Here is a 23,060-nt window from a genome sequence, read left to right on the forward strand (position 1 = left end):
TAAACCTCAACAGTCCACAGTATTTCTCCTGTTATTTAAACTCTCCAATGGCAGAGATTCTCCTAATCTCTTTGTGAGCCTTTTTTAAAATGTTTTGTCAGTAACTGCCTTACAGACTTTTCTTTAAATTTTTTGTTCCTGCCATTCTCTTCTCATTTGAAGACAGAAAGTAATCATTGACCATTTTCCCTAAACACAAAGAGGAATTTATTCCCTGGGGTTAGTTTTTTGTTGTTGTTGTTTTCTATTTTAAAAGTATTCAACTCAAACTTTGTTTCTAAGACATATATTCAATTTAAAAAAATTTTTATCTTTGCCTTCTCTGAATCCTTTCTAACTTTCCCATATTCTTCCAGAAATTGGGAACTGCTATTAGAAATACTATCCTGCTAAGGGCTTGATATTCAGTAAAGTAAAGGGGTTAAAAGATTATTGTTGTCTCTCTCATGCTGTCTTTACTCAGGCCGTCTAGCATCTCCTCATCGGCTCAGCACAGACCCTGCGCTGTAGTCATTGAGTCATGCTCGGAACGTGCTATTGTGATCAGCGTTTTCTGTAGGGCCTTCCTCCGTCTTGGGACAATGGTATAGATGGTTAGATATTCTGAGTGCGTCACTCTAAGCTACTGAATGCCGCATGGTGTTCTTTTCACTGTATGGGATTTTTTAAAACCAGTGTGGTGACACAAAACCTAGAAACGATGAAAATAAATTAATGTGACTATGTAAGATTTCAGATTTCTGCGTAAAAAAGTAACGTCAGTGACAAACTGAGAAAAATAGTTGCAGTGTGTAATGAAAGGCTCCCGTTCTAAGCAGAGTGGCTAATCAACAGCAACCGAAAAGAAGGGCTGCAGTGGAGCAGAGCGCACAGAAGATAAAAGACAGATGGAATAAAGTGGACTTCAGTAGGGGGAAAGGAGAGTGTATAGTACGTTATCATTCTTCAAAAAAAGTGAAGCAGTAATGTGCACATATTCTCATGTAGGATACTTTAAGAAGTTTGTTTAGAGGCTGGGAGTGGTGGTTGTATCTGGGAAGAGGGATGTGGAATGAAGGCGGGAGATGGGAAGGCTTCCTTTACGCTGTATGCTCTTTTATACTGTTAGATATTTTTCACCTTGTGTCTTTGTCATGAGTTCAACTTAATATTTAAGGATTATTTTCTCAGTAGACTCACTGTGACCTGTCATCATCTTTTTATTGTCAACCCTGCACTGTGCTGGCTTGCACTTAGTTTGTGTTCTAGTCTCTTTCCTGGTTAACGTTTATCTTGGTGCCTTTCATCCATCCGTTAAATATGTTTTGGAATTGTAAGTATATCACTGAGCTGTGGAAAGTCATATTTGACACACACATCTCTAGTGTAATCATTTTAAAGTCTCAAGAGTAAAAGAGAAATGAACACAAAAAGTGACCTCTTACAAGATGCCTTACAATAAAGTTGTTTTCAGTAATTGTAAGTTGTGATGCGTTACACTTTGTACTAGTTTAAGATCTTCCATAGAAAAAGTTACCTACTTACTGATTGTTCATTTCAATTGCAGCTCAGTGTGATGACAGTGCAGAGAAGAAGAGCAGCCTCCATGATGAATCTGGAAAATGTTTAAAATTATTCAGCATTCACTCACAGAACCCTAGAATTGGGGAAGCGGTTGACCAGAAGTGTATTAAAATGGTAAAACCTGCATAGAGGGTCATTTTGCACATGCATTTTCCATTCTGTCTGGAGGGTTCTTGGAAAACAGAAGAGTGACAGCTTCCTGTAAGTAAAAGATAATCCGATATTGAGCTTCAGTGGAGAATAAAGCCCGCTGGGAAGAACGCACTGCCTTCATCAACGTGTCTATTTTTTAATTCCTCCTTTTTCCCTTGGAAAAGAATCATAATTTTCAAACTATGCTAATCATGAGAAAGAGTTTTTTTAAAAATGCAAGAATTTTAGTATTTCAGGCTTCAGGATTTGAGAATTTCACATCTGTTACTCATAATTCATTTTTAAAGTTCCCAAGTCTCCATTTTATTATGAACTCACATGTAATAAATCATGTACTTCCTAAAGTGATGCTCTCATGTATTTTAATGTATAATTGCAGTGGTTCATTTTTACCTTGTGTGATTTTCAGTATTTATCAAATATTGATATTTAAGAATTTGGGAAGGTTCCCATTTGTCTGGGGTTTTGGATTTTGAGGTGTTCTTCTTTTGTTGTGTTTTCGCTATTATTCAAAGCAGTATGGATCAAAGGGAATCCTAAGTTCTGAGACTGCGTGGTACTGAACTGTTGGCATCCTGTTGATTTTCATAGACCCATTGTAGTCACTCACTCTCTGCTGCTAGTTGAACATGGCGCTCCCTGCTTTCTATGATCGGCTTAGGTGGGTTTGCACCTGGACAGAAAGTTAGGAGACCATTGCGGTAGTCCAAAGACAATGAGGTGGCATGAGAATGCGCACCTGTAAATGTCCAACCAACAGTCGGAAGTTTAGGACTGGTGCCCACAAATTGAGACAGTCACGGGGTCTTTGGCCTGGAGCTGAGATTCGAAACCACGAGGGTCGGGGCTGGCCCCGAGGCCCTGTGTGATGTTCTCTCACTACCTCGTCCCCCGCATTGCTCGTGCTCTGTCCCTGGCGATGCCCTTCCGTACCTCCCATCATAGTGTTTTCCCCCTCCTCCACACAGGGTCTCTGCTCACACTTTGCCATTTGCATATCCTTCAAGTGTGCAGCTCCCCACAAACCCTGCCTCAGGCTGCTTCCCCAGACTCAGCAAGGTCCCTTTGTTGTATTGCTCTTAGTCTATGCTCTGTTTTTTCCTGTATAGCACTTAAGAAAATCTGTAACTCTTTTTGAAGCTTTTACTTTAATGTTATCTCCTTCCCAACAGACTGCAAGCTCCTTGAGAGCAGAACTGTCCATCACGCATCATTGTATCCTTAGCGCTCAGCATGGCTCCTGGAGCACAGAAGGTGTTCAGAGCTGTCTGCTTAAAAACTGAAAAAGAGTCTTTAAGGAGAGACCTTAGAAAATGTCTTTGTTGGTTGAATGAGCTCAGGAAGAAATGTCACTGGAGGAGACTGAATAGGAGCAGTGAGAGGCTGGTAACCAAGAGAATCCAGTATGATAAAAACTGAAGGGTGGATGGAATCTAGGCAGGAGGGAGCCAATGGTCGCTAGTGTCAGACACGATGATGAGATGATAATACAGACATGACAGCTAAATGGCAGGTAGGCGCTCAGCTTATTTCCATTTCTTAGAAGATTTTTCATTTGACTATCTAAATTCCCTCCCGTGTCATTCACAGACTGGGTTATAAGAGTTATGTTCATATTTATATTTAGAATATAATGTTTATTTTTAAAACTTTTAATCAGAGAAAATGTTAGAATTGTGTCTGACCAAAAAATGAGACTGTAGGAGAAAACACTTCAGAAACTAACAATCTAGACAAATGAAATATAAGTAGCAGTATCTTTTTCTAAAAAAATAATATAACTTTCCAGACTTTTTTCTTCAAGATAAAATCTTTCAGCATAAGTGCTTTCTCCAAACTTTGGGCTAAAGGTAAATGTAAAATGTACTCTTTACATTTTACTCATAATGACCCCATTCCAGTGGGCAGTCTTTCTTAGGCTTAGATACTCTCCAAGGAAAGGATATGGTACTAAAATGCAGATAAACGGCCTTTCTGATCTCTGTTCAATTTGAACAGACTTAAGCTATGTTTGGAGAAGGCAATGGCAACCCACTCCAGTACTCTTGCCTGGAAAATCCCATGGGCGGAGGATCCTGGTAGGCTGCAGTCCATGGGGTCACTAAGAGTTGGACACGACTGGGCGACTTCACTTTGACTTTTCACTTTCATGCATTGGAGAAGGAAATGGCAACCCACTCCAGTGTTCTTGCCTGGAGAATCCCAGGGACGGTGGGGCCTGGTGGGCTGCTGTCTATGGGGTCACACAGAGTTGGACATGACTGAAGTGACTTAGCAACAGCAGCAGCAGCAGCAAGCTATGTTTAAGCAACAGAACTGAACATGTATGGTGATTTTTCTTCCAGAAAAGTTTGTTTGATAATGATTTTTAATATAAAAATGTAGTATTGTTTTGGACATTCCTCATATTGGTCAGCCTTGACTTCACAGACAGTAAGTATCATTTACTCTGTGAACTTTATTTTAGGAGACAGGGGAAATGAATAGGAAAGAGAGAAAAGAAATGGCATAAATCTGAAATTGGGGCTAACATAGCTAGTTCATTTTATTTATTCATATTTCTTTTTCGTGTCTCCCTGAGAAAGAAAAGAGATATGATTACCTCTTCTTCACTCTGTATACAAATATGCAAATCGGGGCAGCCAACAATCTTGTAATTTCTCCTCTGGTGTGAGAACTATGGGCGAACATTAGTAACAATTCAGTCATTCGTTTATTCAGCAAATATGAATATTTCATAGCTGCACAGCCTGCCAAGCCAACTCTCAGACAAACCAAGGAAGACTGAAAAAAAACACTTTTAAACATCTTATTATAAATTCTGTTCTTTAACCATAATGTGTTTTATCAGTTTTCTCAAAATAAATCTGTAATGAGCTTTTTTTATAAACCCTTTAATCAAAAATAATGACTAATTTTTTTAGCTTACTTAAAAATGTGTATATACATAGAGAAATGTGTACAGAGGGGAGACGGACCCTGTGGCACCCCAGTGCTGCCTATGAAATCCGTCCCCTACCAGCTCTTCTTTTTCTTTTTTGGCCGCCCAATGCAGCTCATGCATCTGCGTGCAGCCCAATGCAGCATGCAGGATCTATAGTTCCCCAACCTAGGGTGGGGCCCATGGTCCCTGCAGTGGAAGCGTGGCATCTTCAACACTAGACTGCCAGAAAAGTCCCCCTGCCAGCTCTTAAAGCTTAAAAAAATGTGTGGCTTTTGTGACAATATTAATGTTCTTAATATTTATGGAAGGAAGAACTAAGTAAATATATGTTTACTTAGGTAACAAAAATCGTAGAATGGAAAGGCATTTTTAAAGTAATTCTTTACAGCACTGGCACCCACCCAACTATAATACCAAGAAAAAAATTACACTGAGTGGTTTTCTAGCCCAAGAGTTCACCACAAAAATTCCCATGTGCCCCCGTGTTCCCATAGATGCTCTGAACGCCCACACTCTAACCTACTCTTGTTTCTTCCCCTCAGAAAGTATATTGGAATGTAAGCAAATGAGAAACACATCATAGAGATAACTTGGAATCTGCTCTGGTTTATTCCTTTTTAAATACAAGTTTTTTAAAGTTCACTCCTTCATTTTTTTAGTGACACATTAGCAATGTTATGTGCACAGCTGCTGAAGTTCACTGTGCCAGGCGGGCAGGTTCCCCTAATCAAACTCTCCAGCAGTGCTGACCGCTGGAAGGTTCTTTCCTGAATGTGTCTCCTGCCTTTGTTCTACCTTGTGCAACAGAGTCTGTCTAAACCATCTTCCATGTGGCAGATCTTCAGCCTTTGGGAAATAATTCTCATGTTCTCCTTGCACTTAGTAGGCATCCCCATTTCCTCAGAGAACTTGGTTTTGAGTCCCTGCGCCAGCCGGTCACTGATCTCGGAAGCCGTTCGCCGTCCTCCACCCATCCGTTAGGTGCTGTGAGCACCTCACTTCAGCCAGGTGCTTGGGATGCGTCAGTCTTAGGCCCAGAGCCAAACGCTACATTCAAGGTATGGACTACTCATTACCTTGTTCTGGGTGATGACTGAGAGCAGTGGGGAGAGGGTGAGTGACACCTGCCCAAGTGGGGGTTAGGGGGCAGCTTTTTAGAATCGCCAGGGGATGGGTGTGGTTTCACAGTCCACACCCCTCCCCTTTCCCTCACCCCGAGAAGAGAACTGGAAGCCTGCTCTGAGAGTCACTGTAGTTAGTGATTCAGGAAAATGTTCATATGATTTCTCATTCGTATTTAGGATGAGAAAAAAGTGAGAATCACACTGTTCTAGCGCCTACCTACTTCCATTAATGCAACTTAAAATCATGATAGCTTGTTTTAGAAGTTGAATGACACTGTTAGAAAGTCACCAAGCGTACTGTTGACTGAAATCCTGCCTCTTCCCAAGGTTTTGTTGCTTAGCCAGATCTTTGCCCCAGAAGCCAAACTGGTCCTCTGTCCCTTTTAAATTTCATTATATTACTACAGTGTGCTGAGATCATTTTACCTCCTCATTCTGCCATCCAGTTTGTTCCCTATAAGCATAGGAACTGCATCTGTTTAATTTTGTTTTACTGCTATATTTCTTGCATCCATGACAATTTTTTTCTTACTTACAGTGAAGTCCATCTATAGCTTTGATGAACATGCCACCCATATTTTCATGAAAATCACTGAACAAATAAGAACTAGACAGACCTGAGTAGTCAGTCTCTTAGAGCCTACTAACCACTGCCTCCTGTGACAGATGGTAAGCAGGACCCATGAGGCACGGTCAGTCTGTGTTCAGTCTAGCCCTACACTCTCATAAAACCATCCAGACAGACCTAGGCTTCTACCTCAGAAGGTTCTTTTATGCCACAACTGTCATACTTCCCAGACCTAATCTAGTAATCCTGTCTGAAAAGATAAGTTAAATTTCTTCTTAGTAAACCCATGCAGCATCCTCGTAATCACTGTGTGTTCCTTTTACGTTTATTTAAAATGCTTGAGTTTTGTAGTATGGCATCATGGAAGTTCTCAGTCCCTATTTTTATCCTTTTTTCAAAGAATAAAAAAGCCATCAGAGTATAATCTGATGTATAAGGACATCTGTTCGCACTTAAATCTGTGAAGATTAAAAATATGAGACTAGGATTTCCTGTCATGGAAACTGTGCTCTAGGAGATAAAGGAGAGTAAGGGTAGTTACATCATGTTTCTACAAGTAGCCAAAAGAAACCACTGGACCCACTGGAGAATCTTCCCCTGGATCTACAATAACCATGCTGATCTGTATGAATAACGTATGCCTATTGAGTACCTACAATATGCAAGGCATTGTGCTAACATTTTGCATTTATTATCTCATATAATCTAACAGCCCTGCTAGGTAGGTGTTACCATTCCTGTTCTAAAGATGTAGAGTCATAAAAGTCAAACACCTAGCCCAGGGTCATGGAGGAGGAAAGTGTCACTGCAGGCTTTCAAACCAGGTGTCTCCAACCCAGATCCCTCCTCTTCCCAACACTGCATCCTTCATCTGCGGAATCCGTGCTCTGGCGTCTCTCCCGTTCCCTGGCAGTGACTGAGCAGTTGCCTCTACAGGTTCTCTGAGGCCCCTGCTCAAGGAAACTGGACCTCACGGCAAACAGCTTGGTTCTCTCATACACGTACTTCATCCTAGCCTTCAGGTAATTCTGACTAGTGTCCATTCTTTCCTTTTAGTTCATCGATTGGTGTTGTTGATAGGAAATAACAGATGCAAAACCGATTTTGCAAACTTCTTTCACATTTTCACTCATCAACCTTATTCTAACGAGTCATAGCTGTGACCGGGTCTTTGCTTGCCTTTTCTGATTCTGACTCTGACCCAGAGAGCCCGTTTGGTTATCAAACTTTATGCATTACATAGAAAACTTCCTGAGAAAAGTATTTTCATATCCAAATCTTGAAATTGGCCATAACCTAAAAAGTCAATTAACTGTAGTGAAAAATACAGATCTAAGCAAAGGAAGTTATATAAATTAGTGGGTTATTTCCTTGAAATGTTTCCAGACTTTCCTTTTTTGATTGCCTTTTACGCTTTTTATAACTGCAGTGTAGTTGTGCAGTATATTACAAGCATACCATGTAGAGATTCAGTGTTTAAAGGTTATACTCCATGTAGCTCTTATGAAATATTAGCTGTATCCCCACGTTGCACGGTACACTCCTGCAGCCTGTTTTGTACGTAGTAGTTTGCACCTCCTAATCCTCACCCCTGTAGTTCCTCTTCCTCTCCCCACTGGTAGTGGGAGAGAGGTTGTTGTTTAGACATGCATATCATGTCTGACTCTCTGCGACCCCATGGACTGTAGCCCACCAGGCTCCTCTGTCCATGGGATTTTCGAGGCAAGAGTACTAGAGCAGGTAGCCATTTCCTTCTCCAGGGGATCTTCCCGGCCCAGGGATCAAACCTGTGTTTCCTGCATTGGCAGGCAGATTCTTTATCACTGAGCCGCCAGGGAAGCCCAGTTTATTCACTGTATTGGTAAGTCTTCTTTGTTATATTCACCAGTGTGTTATATTTTTTGATTCCACAGTGATATCAGACAGTATTTGTCTCTGACTCACTTCACTTGGCATAATACCCTCCACGTCTATCCATGTTGTTGCAGATGTAAAAACGTCATTATTTTTGTGGCTGAGTGGTATTCTATTGTGTGCTTATTTGTGTGTGTATACATACACACACCACATCTTTATTCATTCATGTTGATGGACACTTAGGTTGCTTCTGTGTCTTGCCTATTGTAAATAATGCTCCTGTGAACATTGGAGTGTATGTCTTTCAGAATTAAGAGTTTATGTCTCTTCCAGATGTATGTATGCCAAGGAGTGGAATTGCTGGATCATATAGTAACTACTTGTAGTTATTTAAAGGAAACTCCATACTCTTTTCCACAGTATGAAATTTATATTTCAATCAACCAACCACATCTTTGCCAACATTTATTACTTGTGTTCTTTTTGATAGTAGCCATTCTGACAAGTGTGAGGTGAGATCTCCTTGTGGTTTTGGTTTGCATTTTCCTGATGACTAGCAGACATCTCTTCTGTCCCTGTTGGCCTTCTGCATTTCTTCTTTTGAAAACTATCAAGTCTTCTGCCCATTTTTTAATCAAGTTGTTTTTCTGATATTGTTATATGAGCTGTTTATAGAGATTGGATATTAACCCCTTGTTGGCCATTTTGTTGTTATTCAGTCAGTCATGTCTGACTCTTTGCGACCCCATGGACTGCAGCACACCAGGCTTCCCTGTCCATCACTAACTCCTGAAACTTGCTCAAACTCATGTCCATTGAGTCAGTGATGCCATCCAACCATATCGTCCTCTGTCATCCCCTTCTCCTGCCTTCAGTCTTTCCCGGCATCAGGGTCTTTTTCAGCTCTTCACATCAAGGTCTGAGTCAGCTTTTCACGTCAAGTGGCCAAAGTATTGGAGCTTCAGCTTCAGCATCAGTCCTTCCAGTGAATATTCAGGGTTGATTTCCTTTAGGATGGACTGGTTTGATCTCCTTGCTGTCCAAGGGACAGAGTCTTCTCCAACATCACAGTCAAAAGCATTAACTGGGAGAGTGGGACCATAAAGAAGGCTGATGCCAAAGAACTGATGCTTTTGAACTGTGTTGTTGGCCATGCCATTTGCAAATATTCTCTGCCATGCAGTAGGTTGCTTTCATTTAGGGTTTCCTTTGCTGTGCAAAAGTGTTTAAGTTTAATTAGGTCCCATTTGTTTATGTTTGGTTTATTTCCTTTGCTTTAGGAGACAGATTCAAAAACATACTGACAGATTTCTTTTCATAGGTGGTAACAATTTCACCAAAAAAAAAAATATTTACCAGATATCTACCAAAAAATAATAAATGTATGTTAAATTGTGTTTAGCAATTATAAAGTGGTTGATACAATATTGTATGATTTCCTGAGTCAAAATAAGCATGGTATTTTAAAGCATGGTGTTTGAAAGGTACTTACTTACTTTGAGTATCTGGGACTATTTGAGGCAAAGATATGCCCACCAGCATTTCATATGAAAAAGAGAAACAATTCAAACTGTAAAGCTGAAGCAGAGCCAAAATGAGCAAGAAAAGGAGGAAAGACTACATGGAGGAGGGAAAACACCAGAGAAAAGATCTGCTTTGTGAAGAAAGTGTCTCACATGGTTCTAATCCAGAAATCAGAATCATCAGCCAGATTAACAGGTAAAATAACCATACTTAACCCATAATTAATAAATGTCGTATTTAAGACTCAGACTATATAAGCCAAGTAGTAGTGAGAATATCGGGATACATCAGTGATACATTAGGAAGGATAGTATACTTTTTTCTTTTACCTTTGCTATTTAATTTGGCATTACTTGACTTATTTATGAAAGCTAACTAGATTATATACTTTATGTCACAAAAATACTGATTTGCATAGCGTCAATCTAAGTTTTTAAAACAGTTCTAATTGCAGAGTCACTGTCAAGAAACAGTGTGATTTTAGGTGATTCTCTTTAACTTTCCAAGTAATGTGTCAGGACATAGAGAAAATTATCCTTTGCATTCCTGATAGAGTGTTGTTTTTTTGATCATATATGCATATACTTTTTATCTGTAAATGTGTGCACGTGTGTGTCCTACAAATGTATAGGACACTAAAGTAATCCCATTCTTCCTAGAAGGTAGGGACTAACTGACCACAAGCCAAATATATCATGTTGTGTTCATAGTCATTCAACCAGAACATTAACATAGTATTTTAAACCAAGATAATTAGCTTTTCTTTATAGAAATTCATTGAAGTTCACATATAAAATTCTTAGTGTACTCAAAAACACACAAACTAGTCTATGTGAATGCTCTCTTTATTCTGAGGCAGCAGGGTCCTGGGGCTGGAGACTGGAGACGCTTGGTTCTACCCCCTACCGACCTTGAGCACGCTGCTTAATCCCTGTCCGTCATGCTGTGAGCTTTAAATAAAGTAACACGCATAAAATGCCCAGCAGTGCTTCTGTCGTTTGATAAGCCGTGGGTAACCATCTGCAGGAGTCTGGAGGTTCTCTGATGACTTCGTGGCATGACAGAGTCAGTTATTATTGTGGAAGTTATCACTATGGAGATGGCAAGGCTGAAGCTAACTGGGAGGAGCAAGACTTGAATCAAGGAAACCAGATAGAGGCTGCTGCAATAATCCAGGCAAGAAATGCCATTGAACTATACGGCAACAGATAGTGGGAAAGAAGAAGCAAGAAACACTAAAGAGATACTGTATAATATGTATACCGAGATCACCATTTGGCTCCAGGAGTTGGAGAGATACACGTAGGTTCCAGGCCTGGATGGCATTCTGTTAAGGCAGGGTATAGTAAAAGGATGAGTTCCCGAATCTCAAGCACCTGCACACGTCAAAGAGGAAGTGCCCGACAAGCAGTGCACTAGAACTCAGGAAAGGCTGGACTGCGGCGATGCCACTCGGCAGCCCAGGGACGGTCAGTGTCAAGGAAGCAGATGACACACTTGATTTTACCCTTTTTCAGTCAAAGGTCTGGCCTGCCCCAGACCAGGGTTCATCATCAGACGCAGCTCTGAACATTGGAGGGAAATCACACTGAAGATTTCGACCTGGAAGTTCATTGCCAAGTTTGCTGCAGATGGCGAATGTCTCAGTTAGCTGTTGTTTGCTAAGTGATCTGGGTAAAACCACGAACACGGTCCCTGACGCCACGTTTCCCATCACGTGTTGCACAACTGCCAGCAAGAGACCCTTCCTTTGGCTCTGGGGGACTTAATTTCCCTTGGGAACTATTGTGGTTATTCAACTTGAAGACCTTGTAGGAAGAATCAGTTATTTCTCTCTGGGGTCTTACTCAGAGCAAGCAACATGGAAGTAAATAGTCACTAAGGAGGAACAAGGAGAAATAAACAAGCTTTTAGCCAAATTGATGAACACCAATTCATGTTATTAAAAGAGAAAACACCAGTGGTCAGTTTTACAAAAGTTGAAACTAGGAATGGTACCACCACCCTGCTGTGGCTCTTGTTCATCGCACTATATGAGAGTTAATCTCTGTGTAACCCGCACCTCTTTTGCTGTTCCCAGCACAGAGGTGCATTGTATTACATGCTGATGCCTCCATGTAGAGGTTGAGTAAAGACTTTCCGGCAGGGAGAACACCGGACTAGAAAACCAGAACTGGGGTTGGCCCAGTTCTGCCAGTGCCTAATTAATGCTGTGATCTTCTTTGTAAAGCATGGAGGTATCTCTTTTTGCCCTAATATTGTGGAATTCTGTGATCAAAATGATGCATTTAATGAAACCATTCTTTGAAAAATAACTTTTAATAGTCTCCCAGTCTTTCAGGAGTAACATGTATTTTTTTTGCCTCAGACTTACCAGTCAACATTATGTTGGAGAAATAAGTTTCTTAATCATAAACATGACAGCCAAACATTTACTAACTGCCTACTGCTTGCTTTCTATGAGATGCTCCATGAGCTTTCTTCAAATACCAGAGCAAACCCAAGACGATGGAAGGATGTCACTCTTCTTTCTACAGAAGGAAAACTGAGGCTTATAATTACTAGGTGACTTGGCAAAGGTCACATGGCTGGTAAACTACAGTTTAGCCTTTAAACCCAGGTCTCTCCAACCTGACTAAGTTGCTTCAACTGGTTGTTTTCAGATCCAACATTGTATTCTGGAAAGAAGTCCGGCGAGGGGACACCAAGATCAGGCCATGATTTGTCGGGGTCTCACCATCAAAGCTGAACCAGAAAGCAGCTCAGTGAACCCGTGCTCATCCAGTCTTGTCTTGTACCCAGCAGTCTTCCTGCCAGTGAGACAGCGACACGCGCCATCACATGGGACAGTGTGTACATGTGCATCTAAATATTCAGCAAAACTAGATTTCAGATGACGCTTTAAAATGTATTGCAAAATGTACAGCATTTATTCACATACAGACAAAAAGGCACAAATTCTACTAAATAGTTCAACAAAAAAATACAGCTGTCCTCAACTAGTTTTATAAATACTTTCAAAAAGGGGGTAGAAATAAATACAGGATTGGGCCATGTAATATAAAATAGTCATCTCTACATATACTTTTGTTTTTAATTCTGATTTTTAACTCTTCATGCACCTTTTTTTTTAACCCAATTTTCGCTGAATGGACACCAAGCTAGGCACATAGTGAAAAATCCTCTGTACAAGGTTACAAATGTAATGACAAGTTTGTCCATTTCAAAATAATTAAGATTTGTACACAACACATATAACCCTTCATTTAGATTTTGTGTTTATAACCTAACAAATGACATTCCAGGCAACTTTACAAAAGTTTAACTAGCCTACATTTTTGACATAATACATTGATCATAATCAAAGATATTTCTTGGTCAGGATGCACACGGAAAGATAAAGCTTTAAAAAAAGAAGAAAAGAAGAGCAAATGGTTCCATACTCAGAGTGCAAGTGGGCAGGTTGGGTTAGTTGCCGCTCATAACCTCATACAGAGTTCCCAGCAGGACGCGAAACTGACTTACAGAGCTGTCATTACACTGTCAGAGAAACTGTACCATTTGCATTTCAAAGCAGGAATTAAAGGTGTGGGCTTCTTGTGTTTGTGTGTTTTGTTTTTGTGTGGGGTTTTTTATTTTTGTTTTGTTTTCTTTTTGGTTCAGCATAACTTGGAACGTTTGAAAGCTTTTCAACCTAAATGTGGGGAAAAAACAGGTAAGGCATTATTTTTGCACAAAACTAGCATTCCTAATAGTGCAAATGAATCTGGTACCTCTTATAAACGGTGAGAGGTCATAGACTTACTAGAATTTAGATTTTCTTTCTATGGCTTGACAGATTATCCCTCTATATACTCTACTCTCACCCAGAGCTGTTGCTGTAGTCAAAAAAGAACTGTAAAGAGTCCACCTTCTTCTGTATCCAGCAAAAGGTTTCTTGCTCTTATGCAAAGAAAAAAAAAAAAAGATCTGATTTTTAAATTATGCTGAGTTAATGTACAACTTGGATTCATAAGAAACTTCTAATATCTGTAGCAACAGTTTATCTGGACAACATTCTTTGAAAAATGAGCCCCATAGCTCAAAAATAGTCAGTCTAAAAACCTGGGTCATTCTTTCCCCTCCCCTGAATCAGTTACTAAAATGTATTTGAAAAGTTAAGACTTGGTTTGAAAATGTCATACATACAATGGGGATGTATCAGATCTACTATTTGATCATCTGATAAAACTTGCATAGCAAGATGGAATTCAATAAGCCTTTTTTCCTTGTTGACAGTCATCTGGAAGACTTGAAAGGTAACTACTACAGAACTCAAAGCATTACTCATTAAGTATCAGAATGTCCCTGCCACATGGAAATAAATGTATAAATGAATCAGGAATCTGAGTACTGGTATTAACAAACTAAGGGATAATTTAGGGGAAGTTGGGCTTGTTCCAAGTGCCCATAATTCTAAATCTCACTGCTACTTAAATTTTCCTTAAGTTTGATTCACAACTACATTGAATTCCAAAGAAAATTAACAGGACCTTAACACTATCCACTGTCTTAATACAAAACGCACTGCAGTGAGTGCAAAAACAGAACATTGTACTCAAATTTAATGCTAAATTTATTGCTGATAACTTACTAGTTATTGCCATTTGCAATCAGAAAGTCCAAGTTACGAATTAGAGCTTAGAACTCTGACTCCAGAAAACCTGTTACACTTCAATCTCTTTCCTGTATAAACTTGGTCAAGGGTTAAGAGGTTATCGCAACTTATTGCCTTTCTATTATTTTTAAAATATAACCTATTTTGGGTTTTTTTTCCATTTTCCTTTTTTTCTCCCAAGGAACCCATTCGTGTTGGAAGGCCGGACTCCCCAGCGTACACACTAGTGCTCCTCTCTGGAAACACGAGTCACCAGAGTCTGGAAGTCATTGCTTAAACTTGAACAGCCATTGTGTTGTTGGAAGCCAGGTGGCCAGGTATTGCCAAAGGCCAGCGGAATCCCAAGCTAGCCCAGAAGGCAGTCGGTAGGGAAGAGAAAGGTTGAGAGGACTGGTAAGGATGGGACCTCAACTGTCCTTTCTCATGGATGGAGCCCTGTGACACGTCGCTCTCCGCCTGCCCTCTATCCAGAACACAGTCGAGAGCTGCCGGCAGCAGGACCTGGCTGCTTCCATTCACCCTAAATCTCCAAGCTCAGGCAGCTCTACCCTGTCCCTTCAGATCTTCCGGTAATGGCCTTTTTAAAACTTTTCTCTTCCCTTATCTGCTTTATTTACACATGAATTCCCTAGAATTACTGAAGCTTCAGAGCTACTGCCTGTATACTACAATGCAACAAAACAGTCCGTGGGCCAAAGTATAAATATGATTTCAAGATCACCACAGTCCTAGAAAATAAGTTTTATGGGCTACTAAATGATACGTGAGGGTTTCCTCAAGAACCATCTCTGATTCCATATATTCAGGTAACTAAGAGTTTGTGCTTTGGGAAGGATACAGAGGGCAGTAAGCACTCATGAGGCTTAGTTCAGCCTAGCCCTCTTGAGAAACTTACTTCATCCATTCTTATTGTAGTGTTAATTCAGCCTCTAGTCTTAGCAGTGTCTTACGGTTACAATCTACTCTTGTGTTTCCTCAACAAGTTGCAAATAACACACTTCTCACAACAATGATTTATAAATGACTCTGAAAAAAAATTCCAATCAGAATTGCAAGTAAATGTATTTGTGTAGCTCAGGAGTGATGGGTTTCCGCTCGTTCCCCTGTGTCAGAGCTCTCGCCTCCTGCACCATCGTGCCCGTTTCATCAAGAGGCCAGAATGCTTCTCCTGATGATGTCTGTCCTCCTGCTGATAGAGCTGCTGGCGTGGATGCACTTCTTCTCGGAGGCCTCGCTCTCCGAGTCACTCATCTCTACGTCAGGGACATACCCGTCATTCTCGTTGTCAGCTTTCAGTTTGCTTTTTGCCCTCTCCTTGGCTGGAACTCGGCCTAGGCCCAGGTAGGAGTAGTCTGAGTGCTGGTGGCAGGCCGCCTCTGGGGCCTCTCCCTGCTGCTGCCGTTCCCCCTTCTTTGGAATCCGGAATCCTCCCCAGTTCTTCACTGGGCTGGCCGGTGTCGTAGGCACTTTGACTGCAGACTGGTTATAGTTCACTCTGATCAGGGAGCCGTTGCACTTGGGCACCACCTCCTTCCTCGTGCCCGGCGCCGACTGCCCCGCCCCAGGGGAGGCGGCAGCTCTGGCGTGGTCCACGTGCCTCTGGGACACGTCTGTGGACCTCAGAGGCTTGTGACTCTGTTTCAAAGGTCTGTCCTTTACGTCCCCCTTGCTGAGGTCACACTGAAAACGATGGTCTCTCCTGTTCCCGTGGTCTGGCATCACCACACCGTTTTTCTGTTGTGCTGATACGAGCCGTGCTTCTGCAAACGTCTTTTCAAAACTCAGAAAGCTCTCTGGGCCCACCGTCCCCTCCCTTCTGCCCCCCAGGTCTGGCTGTTTTAGCTGGGTTTTGCCTTCACTCCCAGGGCTGTTCTGCAATGGATCTCGCTTGTGGGGCTTCTTCAGCGAGTGAACCAAGGAAGTACCCATTTGCTTCCTGAAGAACGCAGAATGCCACTTCAAGTCCTCTATCTTGGGAGCATCAGGGCCCACAGAAGGACTGTTAAACAGAAGCATGTTTTCCAGTGAGGAGGAGGAGCAAGAGGAAGAAGGCACACCTGTGAACATAAAACCACAAAAAAAGAAATTGCAGCAGAAGCAAATCCAGAAGAATAAAATTTTAGACCCCTTAGCATGGCCCACTAATGCAGACTTCCCACCCAACAGTACAACATACAATCACCCAGTTTGTAAAAATTTGGTTTTTATAGTAAAGATACTACCTGCCTTGAGAATCTGCATGCTCTAGATGCTCTTTAAGTTCACATAATTTTTTTCATGAAACTGCCTTTTCAAGGAATACACTTGCCTTCAAACAAAATAACTGATCTGATTCTCGTATGTGATTTACTGCAGAATCTTTCCGTGGTCAAGTAAGCATTGCCTCCACCCCCCCCCCCCCCCCCCCCCGGTCTCAGCACCTGCCTGGCCCGCCGCCTGGGAGCAGCACACCCACAGGGGCAGGGAGTGGAGCTGTTACGCTGCTTTCTGCAAATTATCTATCCCACCCAGGGCTCGAGCGAGGATAAATACACATACATTGTGAAATGAATAAAGGAAGGTGTTTAAAAATCATTCTTGACACAGAGTACATATGTTTACTCATTATATGTACAACACACTTGTGAAATTAAACTGATTATCATCTAAACAAGGATAAGTTAAATTGGTGTTTTTCAAGCACTTTTTATGCAAATCACATTAAGAACTAAGTTGCACAATCATAACCCAGTAAAAGTGCACTTTTCATGCAACCATATTAGCCTTCATCACCTGACGTGCACTCCGACATTTTCTGTTTCACCTATTTTAATGCTGGTGCTGACCTGCTAAAATGCATCTCACAACCTGGTAACAAACTGTTATCCTCGGTTTGAAAAATATTGGGTAAATCCATAACATACTAGAGTTCATCAGAAGGACCATGTCCTTGCAGAAGCCTCCAGAGCCTCAAAACAGTTGTCATGTTCTCTGAGCCATGAGCCACCAGGAAATGAGGTTTCGTCCAGAGTAGCACAGGAGCCCATGTGAACCTACTGCTGGGCAGGAATGGACACCACATGTAGACAGAATGAGCTAGCGACTCTAAACGGAGAATCACCACAACCACAGGGGAGGGGGTTTCCAATCTGCTGTTTCAGAAATGCCCGCTTTCTCAGTAACCAAACTTAGGGTCAACCTTCACACCACATTTCTATTTCTTTTACTCAGTCACCCGCTGTGGGAAAATAAAAAGGTAAGAGGTACTGTCCTCTGATTTCCATCGTGACTCGGGATCCAGGCCTCTGAGGAGCCTCGGCTTCATGACTCCCACAAGCACTGTCCCCACTGAGGACACTCACCCAAGCAGAACGGCCCTGCCCATCCCAGAATCACGGACAGCATCAACATGGACCTTAGGGACACATTCAAGTCACGGCCATCTGCTCTGCCTCATCTGGAATCCTCTGTCTTAAAAGGTAGATCAGGTGAGGCACAAGTAAGAACACAACTGAAAGTCTAAAACTGGAAAAAGGAAAAAGGCATCCTAAGGGGCTCCCACTTCACTCCCTGGGGCATGGCTTCCAACCAGTCAACCTGGCACGTACTGGGGGTAGGAGGACCCCGCACCCCATTCCTGTTGTGGAACAGCAGGGGGACTTGGGAACACAGGCCTGCATCACAGCTGTTACACAGAACACTGCGTAACCTTCAGAGGCTCAACCACTTACCAAAGAAACACTGCCATGAAACACAAACAAACAACAAAAATGCCCTACGATATCTGTAAGAAATAACTCAAGGAGAATCAGATGAAAGTATTCTTTACAGCTTCCTTTCACAACTTATTTTCGAAGGCAAACTCACTCATCAGTGATCACTCATGACATAAGGAGCTAGCAAGTCAGAGAAAGCCCTCCAGGGGCAGAACTCCGTGGGCACAGCTGCACTGGCGATCCCGGGCCTCTGCTGCTGGAGGAGAGTGCTCCACGCCAGCCAGGTGGACACGAAGGAAGAGCCCCCTCTTTTATTTGCATTCAAGTAGGAATAATGAAGAGACATAAGTTCACTTTGATGAATCAGACTGCTGGTACTGGGTTGGCCAAAAAGTTCTTTTGGGTTTTTCTGTACCATCTTATGAAAAAAAATACAAACTTTTTGGCCAACCCAATATTTACAATACTGTACCTGAAAAAATTTATTTCAAAAATTTTACAACTGAACTCACAAGTCTAGCTATTGATATAACCTTGACAGATTTGGGGAATATTTACTCTTGCAAAGGAAATTATCTAGGATGATATTATTAAATAAGTTAATGGCATCAAAACAAGGATATCTTTTAAAACTTGCCAAGCTTTTTCTCCTCTTTGTTCAGCTGACCAGTTACTTCTGGTCACATATATCCAGATGGTTTTGTCAACATAATAGGTTATTATTTCTTTGTTCAGTCCATGTTTCATAGTATATGTAAAGAGCCACAAAAGCAGAAGGTTAGAGTAAGCCCGTTGACTGTGCACAAGGAAAGTCGTGCAAAGACAAGCAGACACCCGCTCCCAAGACCTACCTACTAGCGGGTAGGTCTCTACACACTCGGCACTCTTCCTCCTCCTCTGAAATCCTTATAACACCTGCCTTCTGGGGCTTGTGAGCACAGAACGTTAGCCCTTCAAGGCCTTCAGAGGCCAAAATGCTGGACCAAAACTCTTACAGATGGACAGACTTTAGAGAGGTCCAACAACCTGTCCCACTATGCACTTGAAAGTCACTTAAGTGCTCTCCAAAGGGAAGGAAGTCCATCCCTTAGTTTTTTCTTTGCCAGAGAAATGCAAAAATAGGCAGCACTAAATACTTTGTGCTGAATCTCAAAAATATTCAAAATTTCAATTACACCGAAAGAATCCACTGTAAATATTATCTAAACGTGGATATGTGCATTGAGTACCCAATCTTAGATATATTTACCATATGTTACAGGTAGACCCAAAGGCTAGATAACCAATACATCTTTTTAGGTATCCCCGAGACTCTGTACATTTATCAAGTGCTTTACAATACATAAGTTGCTTTTTGAGTCTCACTACTTCCCAGGAGGGAGCTGGAGATCTCATCCCAACATTACGTGTGAGGAAATGGAAGAGACTCAGAAAACTTTAGACTCACTTGTGTTGGGCATATAAGTAGGGAATACAGGATTTAACCCATATGAGGCTGAAGCCATGGCCCCGTCCCCTAGACCACAGTGCCTCAAATGCCTGAGATTTCCCTCAACAGCAAAAGCCTTCCCTTTGATTCTTCTAGAGTAAAAAAGAAAATTGAAAAGACACTAGCATGTTTTTCCCCCTGAACAGAGTGTTAAGGCTAACAAACCCCTGCCCTGTTGTTTGACCTACCAGGGCTTAATGCATACCTGAAACTCTTTCTTGCTCCAAAAGCTTAGTGTAAAGATTGAATATCTGTTCCTGGACTTTGCACACAGATCGTTTAATCTTTTCCCTGCGGGTCACCATGTAAGTGAGGTTCCGAACCTGGAACGTAGAGAATAAAGATTCTAAGTAAGCAATATACATTATAACAGTACTTTTTTTTTTTTTTTTAACCTGAGGGGGGAAAAAATGTATCCCACTAGGTCCTTGACTGACTTTTGAAATCAAAATATAAATGTTTTATGGAATCTGACCTCCCTTTGTGATGCTAAGTACCACCAGAGAAAGGGCCTGTAGGAGGGAGCCATGCCCCCAACACCAAACCAGGCCAATGGCCTGGCCATCGGCTCATCCCAGCAGAGAGATGCCCAATGGTGTGCAAGGCCAGGCATACCAGCTCTTGCCAAAGGACTCTACTTATCCTCCCATGAATTCTATTGTCAGAAGCTTTAGAGCAGTTCAGAAGCCACCTTGGTTGCACTTTATCAAGCATCTTCTGAAGATGCAACTAGGCAAGCACAGGGTCAAGGGCCATTAGAGGAAAGAGCCCCCCAAAAAAGCGTTCCTGCATGGGGCCCACGAGAATGCCAAGTGGTCACCAAGAATCCAAGTGAAGTTCCATCAACTGGACACTGAGCTCTCTGAAATACCTTGGAGTTTACAGGTAGCTAATTTGTTCCTACAGAGCAAACACCTAGGGCGGGTCCTTGTTTTGCCTCAGATTTGCTACATCAGCATCTTAAGGCCAGCTCTCTGCATCACTGACACTGCCTGCTTCCTGATCCATCTGTCAGTAACAGAGAGCCCAGCGCTACGAGCTCCACTTGGCATCTGATGCGCAACCACTGGGGGCTGCACGCATATCCTCATTAACCTACACTAGCTAATCAACACGAATTTGTTCCCCGCTTTCAAAGCCACCTGTGGTCAGTCAATAGAGTCAAAATTTAATGACTTAGTCAATAAACTCCCTTAAATCTCTTCAGTCCTAACACTTATTGGTAAACCCCATCAGTCTGCATGGGCCTGGAAACACAAATGTCAAACGCAACACACCAGATGCACAATTAAACCTGTCTTCAAGATGTGAACAATACCTTCCCAGAAAGCTCAGTGGCAAGACTGAGAAGTGTCTCGGTATCCCGATCAGCTCCTACATCAAAGGCACAACTATACTCTCCCACCACTTGGGTAGTCCCATCCCGTCACCTTCTCAAAGGTCACTCATCTTTCAGCAGCAAGTGGCAACAAGACACATGACCCTGAATTTTGGCTTATGTTCGGACACCGCCCCTAAAGAAGCCTAGCAGCAATTCCATCTGCTCTTCCCCAGCGGTGTTAAAGACAGCCTCCTTTGCGAAAGGACACAAGGTCAGCTGGCTTTCACGTTTGCATTTTACACATCATAAATGGTGTAATTTCCAGGCCAACAGCAGGAACACCAAGTCAGGCTTCTTTTGTTCCCAAATGATTCACTGTTTAGGAATTTTCTGACACTTGTTAATAAAAATAATTGCGAAGAAAATCAGCCTTCCTATCTCAGAGTAAATATTGTTTCAGTGTCATTCACCCTGGTTAAAACACATTCTGACAGCCTCACCCTCTCCCCGCCAGGCCAGTAAGTAGGTGTTCTTTTTTAAGAATTCTGATCAGTTTGGGGATGGAGGTAGCCAGTGGGTGAGATTTTCTTTACAAATATTCCACCCAAAGGAGATTAAGAGTAGAAGCTCAAAAAGAGGAAGGAGTCGAACCTAGATCCTTATTACAGACTCATTAATTACTGAAAAACAAATGGAGAGTGATTTTTACATTAAGGCAGGGGACCCAACTTGTGGAGCTAAGAAAGGTAAATTCTCTGACAGGAGTGGACAAGGTTACTCTCTATTTAAGTCAGATGTGCAACAGAGATACATCTCTTTCCTTAAAATGGTCAAGGAAATAGAAAAGACAGAGAACTTGAACTTCGGCGTCTGCAACCACTTTTCCCAGGAAAGATGTCCACCCTGGCTGCTAAGTGGGAAAACCACACTTCCATTCCCCATGATCTGAGAAGAGACATCTAACTATGACCCCAGGGTTTTCTATTGGAAAAATCAGCCTCTGAATAACCTAGACCTGGGTGGCCACAGAATAGTTGAGTGCCCTAAACCTCACCTCCCTTATGCACAAAACACCCCGTGAAGGGCAACTTCCATCAGCAGCCCCCGTATATCCAACTGAACTGAGGCTCTGTCAAGACACACCCTGCCTGGCCTTTCTGTGCCCTGCTAGACCTGACTTCCTTCCCCTCCATCTTCTCCCCATCGCCAGCGAGGTGGCACCCAAAACCAGATCTACCATACCGTGTCAAACCCAAGACACAAAGCCAAGGTTCCCAAACATGAAAGGGCCCTAAAATACAGAATGCTGGCCTCCACACCCAGAATTTCCACAGTCAGAGGTGGGGTCCGAAGGTCAGCAGGTCACATTGCTGCAGGCTGAGGGCCACGCTCTGAGAACCACTGCCCTCGGGAACCCAACAATGATCTCAAGTTTTCTTGAATCCCAAACACTGCTTGCAACACTAGACCTTAACTTGCCTTTTATGCTCCCGGACAACTGCAGCCGCTATCAGAATGTCAAGTGACCATCCCACCGAAAGTTGGGCAGAACGGCCCCCCAGGACCTGCTGTTTTCGATGCCCCAGTGCAGAGGTGGCATATCCTTATCTGAGAAAGTACCCCTTTTGCTGCTGAATTCATGTTTAGTGCTTCCTTCAGAAGACAATGTCTGGGGGAAGAGCGATCCCACCAGTGAAGTGGCAGCCTTGGCAACTTGGCATGGCACCCGCCACATGGGTAATCGTGTCTTCAGGTCCCCACACGGCTGGGAGTCCATTCCTGCCGCCTGTCTGGTCCAGAACTAGAACGCAGGTGTGCAAGGCGCCCCCAAGGCATGTATTTGCAGGAACCACCACCATTTTCACTCAGCGTTGTCTGCATTTCTAATGAGGCCTACTACTCAGTTCTGAAGGGAACACATGCCTTGATCATGCTCCTTCATATTAAGCACTATGGAATGTTAATTACCTAGTGTGAATTACACTACCTAGTGTGTGAATTACCCAAGACTCTTAAAAACAAATTTATGATTTGTTCTTATTGTCACCCCTGCTCTGATGAGTCTTCTGCCCAATACTGTTTATAATTACAAATAACTACTCTCTGCAGCATGGCCAGGATTTCCGTTTTTTTTAAAGCCTCCACCCTAACAGGCCTTGTGGCAC

At 42.3% G+C, this 23,060-nt stretch overlaps 2 protein-coding genes across 15 annotated transcripts in view; one reads left to right on the forward strand and one right to left on the reverse strand.

Moving 5' to 3' along the window:
* Positions 1 to 13,418, forward strand: part of SCLT1 (sodium channel and clathrin linker 1) — a 238,407-nt gene extending 224,989 nt beyond the window's left edge. For 2 of the 6 annotated variants that reach the window (XM_010813763.4, XM_024977580.2), the window contains one exon: positions 1,547 to 13,418. In XM_010813763.4, coding sequence (XP_010812065.2) covers positions 1,547 to 1,609 — 63 coding nt within the window. In that variant the 3' untranslated portion in view covers positions 1,610 to 13,418. The remainder of the gene's footprint in view (positions 1 to 1,546) is intronic. The other 4 variants (XR_009491020.1, XR_009491017.1, XR_009491018.1 and 1 more) reach the window with 4 other exon arrangements.
* The window catches only part of JADE1 (jade family PHD finger 1), a 56,410-nt gene continuing 45,990 nt past the window's right edge, over positions 12,641 to 23,060 (reverse strand). For 8 of the 9 annotated variants that reach the window (XM_005217547.5, XM_024977135.2, XM_005217548.5 and 5 more), the window contains exons 10-11: positions 19,780 to 19,897; positions 12,641 to 16,447 (exon numbers count right to left, since the gene is read on the reverse strand). In XM_005217547.5, the coding sequence (XP_005217604.1) occupies positions 15,537 to 16,447; positions 19,780 to 19,897 (1,029 nt within the window). In that variant the 3' untranslated portion in view covers positions 12,641 to 15,536. Of the gene's footprint in view, positions 16,448 to 19,779; positions 19,898 to 23,060 lie in introns of those variants that run through there. The other variant, XR_003029916.2, reaches the window with a different exon arrangement.

This window comes from Bos taurus, chromosome 17 (genome assembly GCF_002263795.3).
Source record: "Bos taurus isolate L1 Dominette 01449 registration number 42190680 breed Hereford chromosome 17, ARS-UCD2.0, whole genome shotgun sequence".
Lineage (NCBI taxonomy): Eukaryota > Metazoa > Chordata > Mammalia > Artiodactyla > Bovidae > Bos > Bos taurus.